Source organism: Apteryx mantelli, chromosome 4 (genome assembly GCF_036417845.1).
Source record: "Apteryx mantelli isolate bAptMan1 chromosome 4, bAptMan1.hap1, whole genome shotgun sequence".
Lineage (NCBI taxonomy): Eukaryota > Metazoa > Chordata > Aves > Apterygiformes > Apterygidae > Apteryx > Apteryx mantelli.
In genome coordinates this window covers 40,146,152-40,162,466 of record NC_089981.1, presented here as the reverse complement: position 1 = coordinate 40,162,466, position 16,315 = coordinate 40,146,152, and the positions used below count along the sequence as shown (strand labels likewise).

Sequence of the window (16,315 nt, the reverse complement as noted above, 5' to 3'; positions counted from 1 at the left end):
CTATAAGGAATAAGAATTTTAATCAGAGTCTTGACAGGTATTCACCTTGCTGCTTCAGAAGGAAAGAATTGTGCTAGGCTTCAAGAGAGAAATGAAGGAGATGTAAGAAAATCTCCTGTGGCTGCCAGTCACTTCCTCCCTTTAAGTATGATGGTAATAGGCAGTGGAGGCTGTTGTAAACTGAGAGCTAGAGCGCTCCGGGATTTGTCCGTATCCACTGCTCTCACTGAGGATTTCAGTATACTCAAGCCCTTTCTCTACTCTTCTGTGAAGGACACAAAAGGTATCCAGGGAGCTCTCTGCAAATTAGACTTAGATACAATCTGCTTCACAAACAGCAGCAAAGAGTTACTAAAAAGCCTTGCTTTTCTTCTTTCATTCAATTTGGCAGACTAAGGGGACTTCAGTATAGAGCAGAGCATTTTAGACATGGAGCTGATGCACAAAACAGACTCAGCAAAGTGTGTAGGAGACTGAATGACTCAGGTCTCAGTAATAAGTTGTGATGCTTCACCAGGGGGCAGTCAGAAGATTTGGGTTGAAACTATTTTTCTGTGGAAATCTGTACTTTATAATAAGTGTTTTTCTCCAAGAAATGCTTTATTTCTGAAGAAAATTTAGTCTTCCTTTTTTTAATTAAAAAGGAAAAACAAAAAAGCCTAATTCAAAACTGACCATCAGAAAACTGAGCATTCTTGATTTCAGGAGTGCCTGAAGAGAACCAAATTTTACATGCCCCTCTCTTGGGCAAAACCAGTCTGCTGGACAACTTCTCCCCTGATGAACAAGAGGATAAATAATGGGGGACTATGGAAGATAGAGCTTGGCCAGGAGCTTGAATAAAACACAATTTCCTTAAGGCTTTTCTGCACTGAAATGTTCACGTTTCCACCTAGGTTTTAAATTAAAAATTTCCAGTGTCCATATACAACATTTGCCGGGTTTTTTTTTTAGCACAAAGTCACATTTTTCTGATGGAGGATCAAAGTTGAAAGAGGTAGGGAATTCCTAAGTGGTTCCAGCTTACAGCTTTGCATGGGTTCTGCCTTTACCACCTGACTGCTCTTCGGATCTGAGTAACCAGATGGACAGAACTGGACTAGTCTGTAGCTCCATAAACAAGTTGCAATAGTCACCATCATACAATCTAATCTGGAGCCTCTGGGCAGTGCAAATGCTTCCTCTTAAGGCTCTTTGCTTGGTCAAACTGAGTAAGGCATCTATTTACTGCACCCTTTTAACAAAGAAACCTCGTCTGCCCACCTGTCCTTACTCACAGGGACACAACTGAAGGCGGAAAATGTTTGACTAGCCCTTGCCTCCTGAGCCAGGCAGGATCCATTGCAATGCTCTTACACCCTGGCTCATACGCACCTTGTGCTGATGACCTGATTTGTGAAAACAAATATTAGGTGGGATTTATCTGTTCAAAAGAAAAAGAACCTTATCTGACTGGGTTTCAATGTGCGTCAGTGAACTACATTTTCTATTTTGTTGTTCTTCTAATAAGATATAGGAATATCTTTACCATAGAAGGCAAGGTGATCCAGACATTGACTTAAAAACTAACTAGTAATTATTGGTTAATGACTCACCAAATCTTTCCAGCTACCTGCTATAAATATAACCACTAGAGTAACTTATGAGAGAATACTACATTGTTTTTACAAGGTGGGAATTGTCTCTCTTTTGACTAAAAACACAGAATAATATAAATTTGATTACCTTTGATTAAAAACATAACAAAACAAATTGTAATTGCAAATATATTTGTAAAGGTGCCAGAACACAAATGATTGGTACTATGCATCTGATTTATTGAGATCTATTAAAAAAAACACCTCAGTGAACAAAAGAATGGCCTGGACATTCGAGCACAAGGTGCAGATCTAGGAGCTCCTGGTTTCCAAGTCAAGTTTCCGTAGATGTGGGATCGGAGGAGTCATTTAGGAAGTGACTCAGGTGTCAACTAGTCCGGAAGGGTTTGGATTACCCATAGATCATGTGTGATAAATGTCAGCCTCATGTGGTTGTCTGAGATAACCTAGGACATTTAATATGGTACTATATTCTAATGGTTAGGTACTTCAATCATTCCTTAATCTCCCTTTTCCTTGCTTTGATTATCTGTAAGATGGAAGGATTACATTTTTTTTTACCCAGTGGTGTCTCTGTGGTAATGAATGAATGAATGAGCTGGAAAGACTCTGAAGTTGCAAGGCACTAGAAACAATATGCTGTAAGTATTTATTTGAGAACATTTGGTGAGTTTAGTCCTTTACTCTTTTCATTATAAGCAAATCAGTATTTTTGTAGGGGGCAATGACACCAGCATTAGCAGTGGTGCAATAGTCAAGGTCATTGAGAATATCCGCCAGCTCAGTTGGAGAAAAGCGAATAAGCTAGAGCTGATTCAGTACTGAAACACTGATTTAAAGGAATTTCCCCAGGTCAGCTTTCTCTTTTCAGAGCAACTTCTCAGGCAGCAATAAACTTCATTTAGTGGTGGACCTGACCTCAGAGATACCACAAAAAATTAAGGAACCAAAACATGCTTCTGTGTGGGTTTTGTTTCTGTAGCGGCAAGTCCTTTGCCTGAGGCAGGCAGACCTACCAGGGAACGGAGAAGTAGAAGATACTTGCATCCACAGGGGAGAAGAGTATGGTCTGTTATCAGTTGTATTTTTAGATGAAGGTGTTTTGTTTTGAACAAGTGAATGCAATCACCTGAACTGTTCCCACAAATGCAAGGCACTGTGGGCAAGGAGTCCTTCCTCCATCCATGTTTCACATCCTTTCCTATCCTGCAACCATGTTTCATATCCTTTTCTGTCCTCCAAGCTCTGAGAATTGCATGTGTTATATATCTTTCCCCTGGCTTATTCATTCCATAGAGCAGCACTGATTTCTCTCTTCAGAGCAAATCACAATCAAAATTTAGGATATGCCCCTTTCCTTGAAGTTCTAACAAATCAGAAAACATCTGGAATATTTGCTTTGAAAAAATTGCAAGAAATAATTCATATATGAGTTTGAAAGCTTCATTTATAATCCTTTGAGCTCTTATCCCTTAATTCTAAGTCATATTCTTTTCTTGGCCACAGTTCGTCCTCCAGCTAAATGTAGTCTTAATTGAAAAATTGACCAAAAAGGCTTGAATCACAGCAGAAAGTGGAAATAGAAAATGTAAACAATGATAGCGGAATTTCTGACTTTTCTCCCTCATGTATGTATATTATATTCTAATTATGTCTCTTGTACTTATTTGCTTTCTCTCCTTCAGTGCTGGAACATTACCTGTTACGTTCCGATGTCTCGAAGAAAATCTAGGCATTGATAAGCGCGTAACAAGGTTTGTTCTTCCTGTTGGAGCAACTATTAACATGGATGGAACGGCCCTTTATGAAGCTGTGGCTGCCATCTTCATTGCACAAATGAATGGCATTGAGCTGGATGGAGGACAGATAGTTACTGTGAGGTAAGTTCAAAGTATTTTTGGGCTTTGTTTTTGAAGACTGTAAAATATGAGGCTTTGGGTTGGATGTCTTCTCAGCGGCTGTGGGATCCACTGAAAAATTCATGGATTTTTAATAATGATATGCAAAAGAATGCCATATATGTTGTTCCTGGTTCTCTAGTGACTTGTACTTTCTATCAGTATTCACAACTTTAGTGCATGCTGGTAGTGTTTTTTACAGGTCTGTAGTTAACAATACAAGGTGAAAGTCAACAGTGTTCTCTGTCCAATGCAATAATTCACTTCCTGAGTATAGAGGGATGCTAAAAGTGGTATGTGGGGCATTAACTTTGTAGAATATACCTGTTTATATTCATTGGAATAAAAAAGAAATGTACCCATCAACTGTATTTGTGTCTTCATGTTTGTTTGTACTTTTTCTGTGACTACGGTTAACAGCAAAAACAGTGGACTGTACGTAAAGCATCCTGAGGGTGAGGTTACCTGCAGCATGGTCTAGGTATTCTCAGACTTTTTATCTCTAACCTAGAAAATATTAGCTCTACTTTTTTCATATCAAGTAGCCATAATTAGTGCTCAGCTGAATATCTGGAAAGTCAGAGGAAAGTGCACATTCAAAATGGGTAAAAGTAATTCAAGACTGTTTACTGTAATCCAGTTTTAAGAGTCATTAGATATGGTGACTAATAAAAAAGAATGACAGAGTTATGACTGCTGCAGCTAAAGTTAATTTACAATGGAAAACTTGATGAAGACACCAGGCCTAACATTTTGAATAGTTACAATGTAAACCACAAGTGAAAGCTGCCAAGTTTGCCTTCTTCCTGTAGTTTTCACCCACCCACCTCTCTTTTATTAAACCCTTTTAACACTAAAGAAACACCTGCATAGCAATGTCTAATTCTGTGTTTGTTGCCCAGCTTTCTTACCAGCACATTTTCCATTTCTTTGTCTCCTGCCCTAACCCCTAAAATAGTTAAAAAAAAAGAAAAGGGTTCAGGCTGCTTCTAACGAAGACAGATGCTGAACCTGAGTGGTGTAATTTTGTTGCTAGAAATGAGAACAGTCATTTCAGAGAAGGCATATTTTAGACTAAATTGAGATCAGGGAAATTCAAGTCAGGGATCAGCAGTTGGTCAAGAGGTTTGGTAAGCTTGAACCCGCGTTACTCCTCTTGCACCCCCTCTGAGGGATTGACTCATTAGTGCTGTCTGGTCTCACCATGTTAAGGCCAGTGTAGGCAACTTTATAACTCGCAGTTACTAAGCAGTGGGCACCTTCAGGCTATCTGTAGGAAAACCATTGGTTCTCCTCTTCATCCAATATGGCATTTTTGCTGCAACAATATGACGACAGCTATCCCTTGAGGTAGCAGTACAAATGAATGGAAGGATATTATTTCATGTCTGCCAAACCCAGCTTGTGGCGCCGGGGATATTCAAATGACCCAAATATGAACTCACAAAGACTTTTGTCTAGTTAAGATTAGTCTTTAACTAGCCCTAGTTACTTCTTATTGGTCACGTAGATACACTGATTTCCTGTCTTCTTCAGGAGAGGGTGATCTCGGAAATGGTGGCCAAGCCAGGCTCTGTTTGGACCTGAACAGCTTCTTTCCCCTCCAGCCCTGTAAGCATTGCAGTGGGAAGGCTGGCAGGATCATTTCCTCACAGACCTTGGAAATGATCCCTCACCAGTTCAGGCTGGAAGTGCCCGAGGAACTGGCACAACGCTCAGAGCCTGGCAGTGGAGCCGAGCATCCTGCCCGTGTACCTGCTGGACGTAGCTGGAGGTTTAGGAGGCCGGGCTGCACTCTAACTCAGACACCTGGCGAACTTGGCAGCCTGGATTGTCTGGGTCAAACCTGCCATGTGGCAGGTCGAAATCAGGCTAACATCCCCACAGATTAGTTCTGTGGCTAACAGCCGAGGATTTCCCCCTTCCCCTACTTCCATGCTGGAAGCACTTTTGGATTTGTTGGTTACACCCACAGAATTGCAACCTTATTAGTCAACTCTGTGCTCTGCTTCAAAAAGGCAGAGGCTTTGTCTCCCCCTCCGTTCACTCCCTCTCCCTTCCCTTGCTTTTTTACCCCCTCCCTTGGCTTATTCTTGGACAAATTTATTTTCCATTCTGCATAGGATTGCCCAGTGATGCTAATGTTTGTTGTGGTCTGTGGCGTATTTTTACAGACTTCAGCATCTGGAGCACAGACGTTCACTCTAGTGGTCTTAAGCAAAAAAAAGGAGAGGCAAAAACAAAGATAAGTTTGGATTTGTGACACAATCAGATGAATATTGGTTTTGCATCTAGGGTGATTTGTATCTAGGCTTGGTACACTGCCAGTTTGAACAATGAGTTTTGGATACCAAGCCTTTTACCCTTCTCTCCTTGATAATAACCATTTTCTCTAAACCATTAACTCCCAGTTCAGTCTTCAAGTCCCATAAATAAACAGAAATAGACCATCCTGGAAATTCAACCCATGGCCACCAAACTTCAGCAAGTCTGGATGATGAAAACTCTATATTCAACACCCTGAATGTATTGGTAGAGCTCAGAAAACACTACTAGCCCAAAGATTTTAATGCTATAACCAATCTTAGTCTCACACCTCTCAGAACAAACCCTGTAGATCTGGCCACCCTTAAATAAATATCTTTGGGGGAACACAAGCATGAAGGTCTTGGCCTGAACTTGCCATGGTTTATCATATAATCCTTGTTTTTTGGGGGAAGAACTCATTAGAAGTAAGACCTTCCAAATGATCACATGAATATGCAATGAAATTATGTTCCCCTTCCTGCTACTCCCATTTGGTTTTGGTTTTTGCAGTTTGACCGCCACCCTTGCAAGTGTTGGAGCTGCCAGTATACCCAGCGCGGGACTTGTCACTATGCTCCTGATCCTGACTGCAGTGGGTCTCCCCACCCAGGACATCAGTTTGCTTGTTGCTGTTGACTGGCTTTTGTAAGTTGTGCTCTGCTCTGTGATGCCTCCCCATCACAGACTTAGCTAAACAGCAGTTTGTCTCGTTTCTACTTTCGTATTTCTGTTTCTTATTGTTCTGGTCTAAAATTAAGGACGGATGTTGAATATGTGGGTCAAAATGCTGTCAGCCAGTTACAGTGGGGTTTGGGCATTTGTAGTATAAAATGTTTTACACTTGTAGTGAGGAAAATCTGTTTCTTTTTGTACATAAGGAAGTAAAATGCTTTTAAGAAACAAACTGTAGGAGGACTGTCCCAGAGCAGGATATAAACGAAAGAAAAATGAGAAAACAAACTGCAAGATAGAAGGCTATTCCCTAGCCAGATTTTCGTGACAGATCGACAAAACCTGAAGGACCCACTTTCATTTTCAAGGACTTGAGATCAAAGTCCTTCAGTGCCACTGCAAGTGTCCACAAACAAGAAACAGCAAACTCATAGATAGTTTTCCAAGGCCTTTGTTCCTCAACACCTGGATGCAGAAGCTGTGAATATAGACAAAATATTGTATATGCCAAGTCAGATCCTTTCTTATGTTGCCATTTGGCAGTGTTGACATCTTTCTGTCACCTTCACAGGAGCTGATGGGGCCTCCTTACTCCTCTAAGTTGCACTGGCCTCCACAGGCTTTTATATTGTCCTTTCCTGCTGTGGCACAGTGTATTCTGGCCAACCGTCATCTTTTGCCCTAATATTCTTTTACGTAGTGTGCTTTTGTTGTGCTGGCTGTGACACCTGGCAGGGGAGATGTGAGGGCAGTTGGGCCACTCTGGACTGTTTGTGCATTTCCTCCTGCCGCTAGTGGCCTCAGCTGCCTGCTGGTGGCAGCTTTCAGTCCCAGATATACTACTAAAATTATGCAAGAAGGAATAGCAGTGATAAGAATGTCAAGATAAAATAGGAAATGATTTTCTGTCACTTATCTTTTGGCTTATTGAGAAGAATTCAAGATCTTGGTCAATCCTCTGACATGTTCTTTGGGCCTACTGCTATACTGTATCTGTTATGACCTGTCATGTCACTAAGAGTCTTGAAGAATAGCTCCCAGCTCTGATTTCTGCTTCAGGAAAAAATGAAAGAGAAATTTACAGCTTGGGGAAGCAGAGGAAAAGATGACTTACATATTTTATATATAACTGAATATCATATCATGACTCAGAATGGTGAAATAAGGCAGAGTTCAGCAGTCAGAGTACAGCATAGGGAAAAATATGACATTCTCTGGGTTTATTATATTTATGAAATCATGGTTCAAAACAGGAAAGCAGTGTAGGAATCTGCAGCTGGGAGGAGGAGAGAAGAAGGGAGGTGCACGCTCATTTTAAATATATGTTTTTACTGGCTCTCGAAGTGAAGGCAAATAGGTAGGTTTCTGCAGCTGGTAGGAGGATGTGCAAACGGAGGCTGTGGTTTGTTTGTTTTTTTAGGGAAATGTCATTTAAAAATATTCCTGTGGACTGAGAAGCTCTGCCCACACTAGCAAACCTCAGAGCTGTAAATTTACCAGCAGTCCCAATCCACTAGTAGATGCTGTATTTCAGTCTCGGCTTGAGCATTTTTACCTCTGGGTCATCCAACCAGGCTTAGAGAAATAGAAATGTCTGTACTGTGGAGCTGTAGCAGCAATGAATGTAAGTACAGAAAGGATAGATTCAGAGATAGTACTTCTGAAAGAAATATTTCAAGGTATCTTTCCCAAATCAATGCCAGGCAAAAGAACCTTTCAGCACACTTGGTTGGCTTTGGATCCTTTTGGCCTGACAATCAGCAGTGCAATTCCAGAGTGATTTAAAATTGAAAGAGAGAGGGATAAGACGAAAGAAAATGATAAAAAAGGAGATGACAAGTTCTGTGTCATGCCAGTAGTGCTGGTAAGTAAGACAAAGTTTGTAGATGGAGGTGGCATGCTAATTAACCTATGCCAATAGCTAATGGCTTTATTTTCTACCTTCTTGCGGTTGTGTTGTGGTAGCCGTGATGGTCTAAGGAGATATGCAAAAGGTTGTGGCTGGCGTTGCTGATGTTAGAAAAGGGCACACAAACCAACTTTTGAGCAAGCTTTTGGGTTTGAAACAAAAGGTCATAAAAAGGTATTTTCTCTACTTACAAACTTTGGTGGGTTTTTTCATTGCTTTAGATCATCAAACAAAATTACAGCAGTATTTCTAATAGAACGTAGAAGAGAACGTTAGCAAACTATTTAAGGCCAATTCCAGCCACTTTTCTGGAACAAGTGTGTAAGTGCAACCAGCAGTGTAGAATTATTCTGGAATATCTCTTTTTATGGCATTTCAATCCCAGATAATGAAAGCTTTACAAAAATGACCTATTCCGTGCTTTTTTCAGTATTCTCAATGAAAGAAAGTATCGGAACCTCAACTGGTTTTACAATACCATCATCATTTGGAACTGCATTCTGACTAAAACCAGCTTTGCATGGTTTGAACGTGGTTTAACACAAAGCTGAGTTTTTATTGGCCGTGAGCTTGACACTCTCTCCTTCAAACTGGAGCCAAAAGGTTTCTATATCAATATCTTCTTAAGCCGCTCCAAAATCTAGAGATTAGGTGGCTAGACCTTTCCCCCACCCCCATACACATACACAGACTGAGCTTTCACCAGGCAAGTTTCCCAAGCTTTCACAACTTTCACAGTTTCTCAGTTTAAAATTAAGCACAACACAGCAGTGACATTTAATAGGACAGTAATTATATGCCAACAGCTGGAGTGAATCCAGCTTCTTTTGCACTAGCCAGGAGCTGGCTGCTTTCCAAATGTGAGGCTGACAAGCTTAGCAAATATCATAGCACAGCCTCAAGTGCAGTGGTATTTTGCAGCAAGGAAAGAAGAATTAGAGAAAATGCGCTTGGGCAGCTGATCCAATATTTAGAGCACCTACCTTCATTCAGAAACTCAGTTAGAAAAAGAGTGCTTGACTTCTGACTCCTTTTCCTTGGCTTAGATTGAAATTCAGAACATTCAGACCTAGGCAACATCTGAATATTACAGACAGGGCTACATATAACTTGAATTAAACTATAGGAAACAGGAGATCTTTCCTAGAATGGCAATGAGGTAAGGCGAGTTAAACATGTCCCTTGCCTTTTGACTTAGCATGGGATATTAAGATTTTAATCTCCTTTCTAAAATCTAGTAAGCTTATTTCCCAGGTTTTGAAGTTCCCAGGAAGCAAGAATGCTTTTTTTGCATACTAGCATACTATAGGTACTGTTATAATAATAATACTGATGATAATAAGACTCTAAGGGCCTGATTCAGTTCCTCTCTTTTCTTTTCCTCTCCTCAACATTGTTAAGCTTCCAGGTCTTCTGATTTATGTCAGTTTGAGGAAATAATGCATAATCTTAACAGGATTTAAAGGATTTACCTCCCAGTGATTCCAAAGCACATTCTCACCAAATGTTGAATTGGCTTTTGAGACAGAACTTTGACTTTCCTTCCCTTTATTCCTCCCAGACAAGATTTTGGCCTTTTTGTTAAGGAAATTCCTTGTTCACTTCAGTTCACTCAGTATAGTGTGCCATGCACCACTGTGCAGTTTGTATCGCTGAATCTCTTGGCTACTAGTACATGAATATGGGCTGAAGCATCTCCTCAAATGACCCTTTCAAAATATGAAGCATGCCTGAATTTTATTTATGTATTCTTCTCTCTGCCTCCTTTTTTGGCACCATATACTGTCCCTCCCTAGTCTGGCATCAATGAATCCTTTCAAAATTTAATTCTACTTATGCAAATAAAAATTAAGCAGGTGTTCTTTAATGTTCTTATGGAGCTATAGTGCAGGGTTCAGTATGTTTGATAGTCTTCATTAAGAATTAACCTCAGCAAGTTGTATTTTCCTATTGTGCTGCTCTAGCCATGTTTAAAACAATCTTTGTAGGCATAGGATGATAACTATGTAAAACATTTCATTCAAGTGAAGCAGAACTGGAAGATCCTTTTTTGCCTATGGGTTGCTGGTTTGTTTGGGTTTTGGCGGGATTATTGGAGGCTTTTTTTTCCTTCTGGGTGTTCTTTTGATGGTAGAAATGGGCTGATTCAGAAAAGAAATTGCACTACAAACTCCAAACATGTAGGCAAGATAATGAAGGGAGGGAAAGCGGAAACTTGAAAGGGAATACAGTTCCACAGCTGGAAAAGGCAAATTTACAGATGTTTAGAGCAAAGATGTTAAAAAGAGCTCAAAAGTTTGTATGGCCATAAATAGGCATGAATAATCAATGTCTGTCATTTGAGGGGGGGGGTTGTGTTGTTTTGTTTTGTTTTGTTTTTTGCTCAGTGTTGTACAGGAAACAGAGATATCACATAAATCTAATACCAGCAATACTAGAAAAAGTGTTTTCAAATTAATCACCATCGTGGGAAAGAGAGGTCCTACACACTGGCTTTTCTGTCAGTCAGCAAAAGTCCACATTGTTTGGCCTGCCCATTAGGTGTTAATGAGTCTTTGTGGATGTTCCTCAGGTGTCCCTCAGAGAGTTAAAGTGAGGTGGATGTACCTCAGAGAGTTAATCACTGTAATCGCTTCTCTGACCTCTTTGACAAAGCTAAACTCAAGGTTGCCTCAGTAGCTTTAAATTGCAACTAGCAGTCAGAAGTTTTTCAGGAGACTTATGTTCAGCTCATATATGTAGAGGCAAATGAGACTGTTAGCTCTTCACACCTATTTGGCAGGTGCAAATGATTTCATAGTATTTAATACAGCTTATCTGCCATAGGAAAGACGGTGTGAACTCACAGTCCCGCAGTTGTCTCTACGACCATCTCCCCTTTTGCTAGGTTTTGGGGCAGGATGAGGGACAATCCACAGCTATGAGCTGAGTGCTGACAGATTGAGTCACACTGTAAAAGCAAGGCAAGTGAAAGGCAGCGTGTCTGTCCGATGGCATCACGTCCAGGAAGTGCCAACAAGCATGTTTGTTTGTAGGGAAGCATGTGGACCTCAGCTGGCACCTTCTTGCAACTGGGGGCTCTTGTTACTGAACTGTTGTCATGGGCTCATCATTTTGTAGGCCATGACCTGTATTTGGCAGGCTCATATGCTGAGTTCTGGCATAATGTAAGTGAGTGGGCATGCTGCCACGCTAACAGATGACCATCCGTAAAGATAGTGCCAACAGAGGGGAATCTAGTAGGAACTTTGAAGGCCTGAGCCTTATGGAGACACTTTGGGCATTTTTTTTCTCATAGTTTTCTCACTTAGACTAACGGGAGAGGCCCTCTGTTAGTCCGTCTCAGGAATGAGAACACCTCAACAGATCCAAAACCATTTTCCCTGGCTGCATTAAGTAAGTTCAGTGCCTCCATGAATTCAGATTAACCCAGGGCAGATGAGGTGGGCCTGGCACCTTGGGATGAAACCTCCAGCTCCAGAAGCAGGCACCAGGGAGGTCTCAGTGAAGCACAGCTCTGTAGTTTGGCTGTGTTTCTAGGGCAAGTTCTTTGCCAAGACCAATGAGTATGAGCAGCTGTGACATGGGAGTTTGCACATCCTTCCTGTCTGGGCAAGTCCCCTGGGAAACCAAACTGTTTCAATTTCACTTGAAAGCTATGATCCTTTCTGTTATAGAGATGCCTTAACCTTTCTGAAATAAATGCAGTAGTTGTAACACTAAATCATCCTTTCAGGTGCTACTTTTTCTTCCTCTCATGGCATTCAACCTCTGCCTTTTGCTTCTTTTGTAGGGACCGGATGAGAACTTCAGTCAATGTAGTGGGGGATTCTTTCGGTGCTGGCATTGTCTACCACCTTTCCAAGGCCGAGCTCGACAGCATCGACTCTCATCATAAAAGGCACGAAGACATTGAAATGACCAAGACTCAGTCAATCTACGACGACATCAAAAATCATAGGGAAAACAACTCAAACCAGTGCGTTTATGCAGCTCACAATTCAGTCATAATAGATGAGTGCAAGGTACCTTTCACATTTATGGATATTGAGACGTGTATATAGCACTGTATGTTTTGTTTTATTTTTATTTTTAACGTGCATGTGTTTTACAAATTGTTCCACAAATAGCAATGTGAGAACAAGCTCTATGAACCCCAGACATTTTGAATGAGTTTGAGCAGTTCAAAAGATGTTTCTTTGCACTCTTCTTAAAAGTTGTCATTTGATGTGAAAAATCATGTACATTGTTTACATATCAAAAGGCAAGATGCAGTGTGTTATGGAATATGCCAAGACACAGAGAATATGGCATCACCTTCTGTGGACATTTACCTAATTTTCTTTGGCAACAGAGAACTTAATTGACAACTCAGATGAAGGATAGCTGCAAACCGCGTACTGGTGTTGTCATTTGCTGACTGCCTTCCATGATATGCTGTTCAGAGATGCACATGCTGAATGCACTTTACCATCTGAATGCTTCTGCGCTCACACAGCATGCTTATGCTTCGCTTCCATCGTCACTCCTGCATCGTTAAGACACAAACTTTGTCTTTTCTCTCTAATCCTTGCTATAACTAACTTGAGTTATTTATAGTAATAATAATGTCTTCATCAGAGCAAAGTGAGCTTGTGAAACCCCACCAGCTGAATGAGAAAACAGTTGGGGTGGTTGGTGGTTAAAAGTTTGCTATGCACCCACAGTTAGGACAGGGCTGTCTAAAATCAGGAGAAAAGTTTTAACTGAAAAGGAGGAGAAAGAGAGACTGAAACAACCAGCTGGAAACTTTCATTTCAGAGTCTTTTTTTTAAATTAATTCTCTGATCTGCTCCTGTACATGTTACCTTTGACAGAGTGGATTTGCCAGTGTGCCGACCTGAGCCATTTATCCAAACAGAGCATAGCTTCTCTCGCCCTTTCAATTGCCGCAGATGAGGTAGTATCTAACCAAATGCATACTTTCCTTCCGTTAGCAAATCAGCACATATATTGGAAATATAAGTTATATATTATTGCTTTCACATATTCCCAACCTGGCTGGAACTGTTCTTTAGAATATCTTTTTTTCTAATGCTTTGTTCTAGCTAATGTCAGGCCAGACCTGAATTTCCAGGGGAAAAAAATGCCGAATTTGAGAAAGAAAGGCTTTCATCTTACTAATTTTTCATTGAATCTTTCAAGTTTTTGATAAAGTGACTTTTTTAAAATAAAAATAGGCATTTTGTTCTGATATGGCCCTCCCCTTCCTCTTCTGACTTACTCTTTTTCCATGAGAAAAATGAAAGAAACAAGCATTTGGAAATTGAAACAGAATTCATTTTTACACAAAATCTTTTAAAAAGCCATTAGTTTATATTTCTTTAAAAAAAAGGAAAAGTAAATAGATAAAAATTGTAAGGAAAAAAGAAATTCCCTGAAAAGAAATATCTCCTTTGATAGAAGATTTTTTTCACTAAAGATGAGCACCCCTCTCCCCCCCCCCCCCGTACTTTTTGATTAACTTTATACTTCTTTTGGAAACCTATTTTTCAGTGAAATGGAATGTTATAATTCTAGTGGGTTCAGGACAAATTCAGCTCCATATGAGTCTGAGTCAGGTTCATGGAACTGAATGCTCAAAATTTTCTCTCCTTCTAGTCTCTCAGACTTGCACAGAGATCCAAGCCGAGCTAGAAAGCAGCCCTTTGATACTATACTTACTGTACTTCCTTTTCTTCAGTTTCTCAAGTTGTTCCTATCAGCTAAGTCATTAGTTTACCTCAAAAACATGGAATAATGATGTATTATGTCATCCTAAGCATACCCTTTAGTTAAAATTTAGGACCAAAAATGTATGAGCTAGCAGTGTTTGACCTTTTTCATTGTTTTCGGTTTGCTCTGCTTTGGGTCCCACTTTGTACATTTGAGCTTACAGAAGGAGCCAGGATTTACCTGGATTGAACACAAGCCTGATTTTGAGCAAGTGACTTGTCTGTCTGCAAGCTGCCAAAAGGATGTAATATTACTGTCTATCTACCTTATAAGCCATGAGTGTATGCTGATATTTGCAAAGCACTTGGATCATGTCGAAGTGGTCGTCATCTCCTAAGTGTTAGAGTAGCACCACAGTGTAGGATTTTGACATTTAAAATAGCTAGATGTGAAATCTGAAGAGATGTCTCTTCATCTTGTAAAGTGCACTGGTGGGGTGAAAAGCTCGCTGCAACTCTGGTCAAAATTTTGAAAAGCTAATCTACTAGCGTGTCCTTTCTATTACTTTGTGTAATACATTCCATGTATAGGGCTAGTTGTTTATAATTTTGCATGGTCAATGTATATTTTTAATAGGTACTCTCACTTTATATTGGGGTAGAGTGGTTGTTACTGCATGATATTTTTGTATTTTTTTATTATCACATTTCACATGACTTTATGTGATTTTCATTTCCAAATAAGCTGTTCATTCCTGTAATTGCATGTTTTCCCATTTTAATTCTCCAAGAAAAAGCTTGACTTTATTTAAAAAATCAGTGCATTTTGTCATTTTTCCATGTCCTGATGCTTCCATGCATCCAGTTTATCCAGCATGGGGAATTTCAGTTCTGTCTCTAAGTTTTCATTTGAAGCTAAGGATGTTAACTTATAAGGTAAGTTAGGAAAGTGAGCCATTCTTTTAGAATTAAATGAAAGGTGCCCTTGCTATTATAAAGATCTAGATCATTTTTGTAAAGGTAAATTAACGTCTTATCTTTTTAAAAAAAATTTAACTCATTTGGCTAGAAATATTTCCTTTGACGCATGGCTTTATTTATACTGACTTTTAGGATGCAATATGCTGGCCAGTATTTACCATAGGTTGGTAGATCACTAGAGGTCTTCTACCATACTTATAAACTAAAAATTGCAGCACAAATTTTTATGTGGAACAGTGACATTTTGTTGCTATACTCTGTGTGAGACAAACAGAGCATTACTATGAATTTTGGCCTGAAAATAGCCAAAATCTTTCACTACATGATAAGAACTAGTGATACAATGAACAATGTTTTTGCAACATATCTTTACCTCTATTTCTTTAAAGCTGTTGTAAGTAAAGCAAGTAAGTTTTTGAGTGTGTGTATATAAATATATATATATATATAAAATATTATTCTGACCTTGCACATTTTTCATGTCCTGGCATCAGCTATCTTGCTTTGCCAAGGAATTCTACTGATAAAATAGATTTTCTATATTAAAAAAAAAAATCTGGTTTTGAAATAAGCCAGAGAAATCTATAGGGGATAGGATAGGAATAGAATTCTGAAATAGTTATTAAAAACAGAACTGCAGCAAAGGCTAAGAAAATAAATATGGAACTTTTTTTCTACTGCTAATGTTTTCTAGTCAATATTAAAAATGAACAGAATTTCACTATTTGGGAGTGTTGTGAATTCTGAATAAATATCTTTTACGTAGATATTAACACATGGTGTATGTAATTCCTGTAAATATCATGATCTTCCATATAAAACTCATGACCTTGCTTATCAAAGTGCCTTGGCCTTTAAATCAGTTATTGGTGATAATTACTTGCAGGTTACGCTGGCAACCAATGGCAAATCCGCAGACTTCAGTGTTGTTGAAGAAGAGCCTTGGAAACGTGAGAACTAAGGGAAGAGATTCCCAGCTCCATCTTTAATAAGCCCTGAAGCTCTCCTCTGGTAAAAGTTATCACGATTAAAGAAGATTTCTCTTTTTTTTTTATTTAACATCTACAGTTTGTGCTTACTTAATTTGTTAACTGAAACTTAGCAAAGAGCTCGCAAAGTCATTGTAGTGTCTTTGCCAAATAACAATCCCTCACCATCTGGCTCCCTTGTGTTGCTGTCTGAGTGGATGCAGCTGGAGACTCCTCCGTGTGCCGAGATGTGCTCTCACCCGCCTCCCCTCTCATTCAAGACACAGCG

At 39.6% G+C, this 16,315-nt stretch overlaps 1 protein-coding gene across 2 annotated transcripts in view; it reads left to right on the top strand.

Annotated features, from left to right (window-relative positions):
* The window catches only part of SLC1A2 (solute carrier family 1 member 2), a 90,574-nt gene extending 74,462 nt beyond the window's left edge, over positions 1–16,112 (top strand). For both annotated transcript variants that reach the window (XM_067296300.1, XM_013959494.1), the window contains 4 exons: positions 3,284–3,478; positions 6,314–6,448; positions 12,178–12,409; positions 15,945–16,112. In XM_067296300.1, the coding sequence (XP_067152401.1) occupies positions 3,284–3,478; positions 6,314–6,448; positions 12,178–12,409; positions 15,945–16,019 (637 nt within the window). In that variant the 3' untranslated portion in view covers positions 16,020–16,112. The remainder of the gene's footprint in view (positions 1–3,283; positions 3,479–6,313; positions 6,449–12,177; positions 12,410–15,944) is intronic.
* Positions 16,113–16,315: the final 203 nt, after the last annotated feature.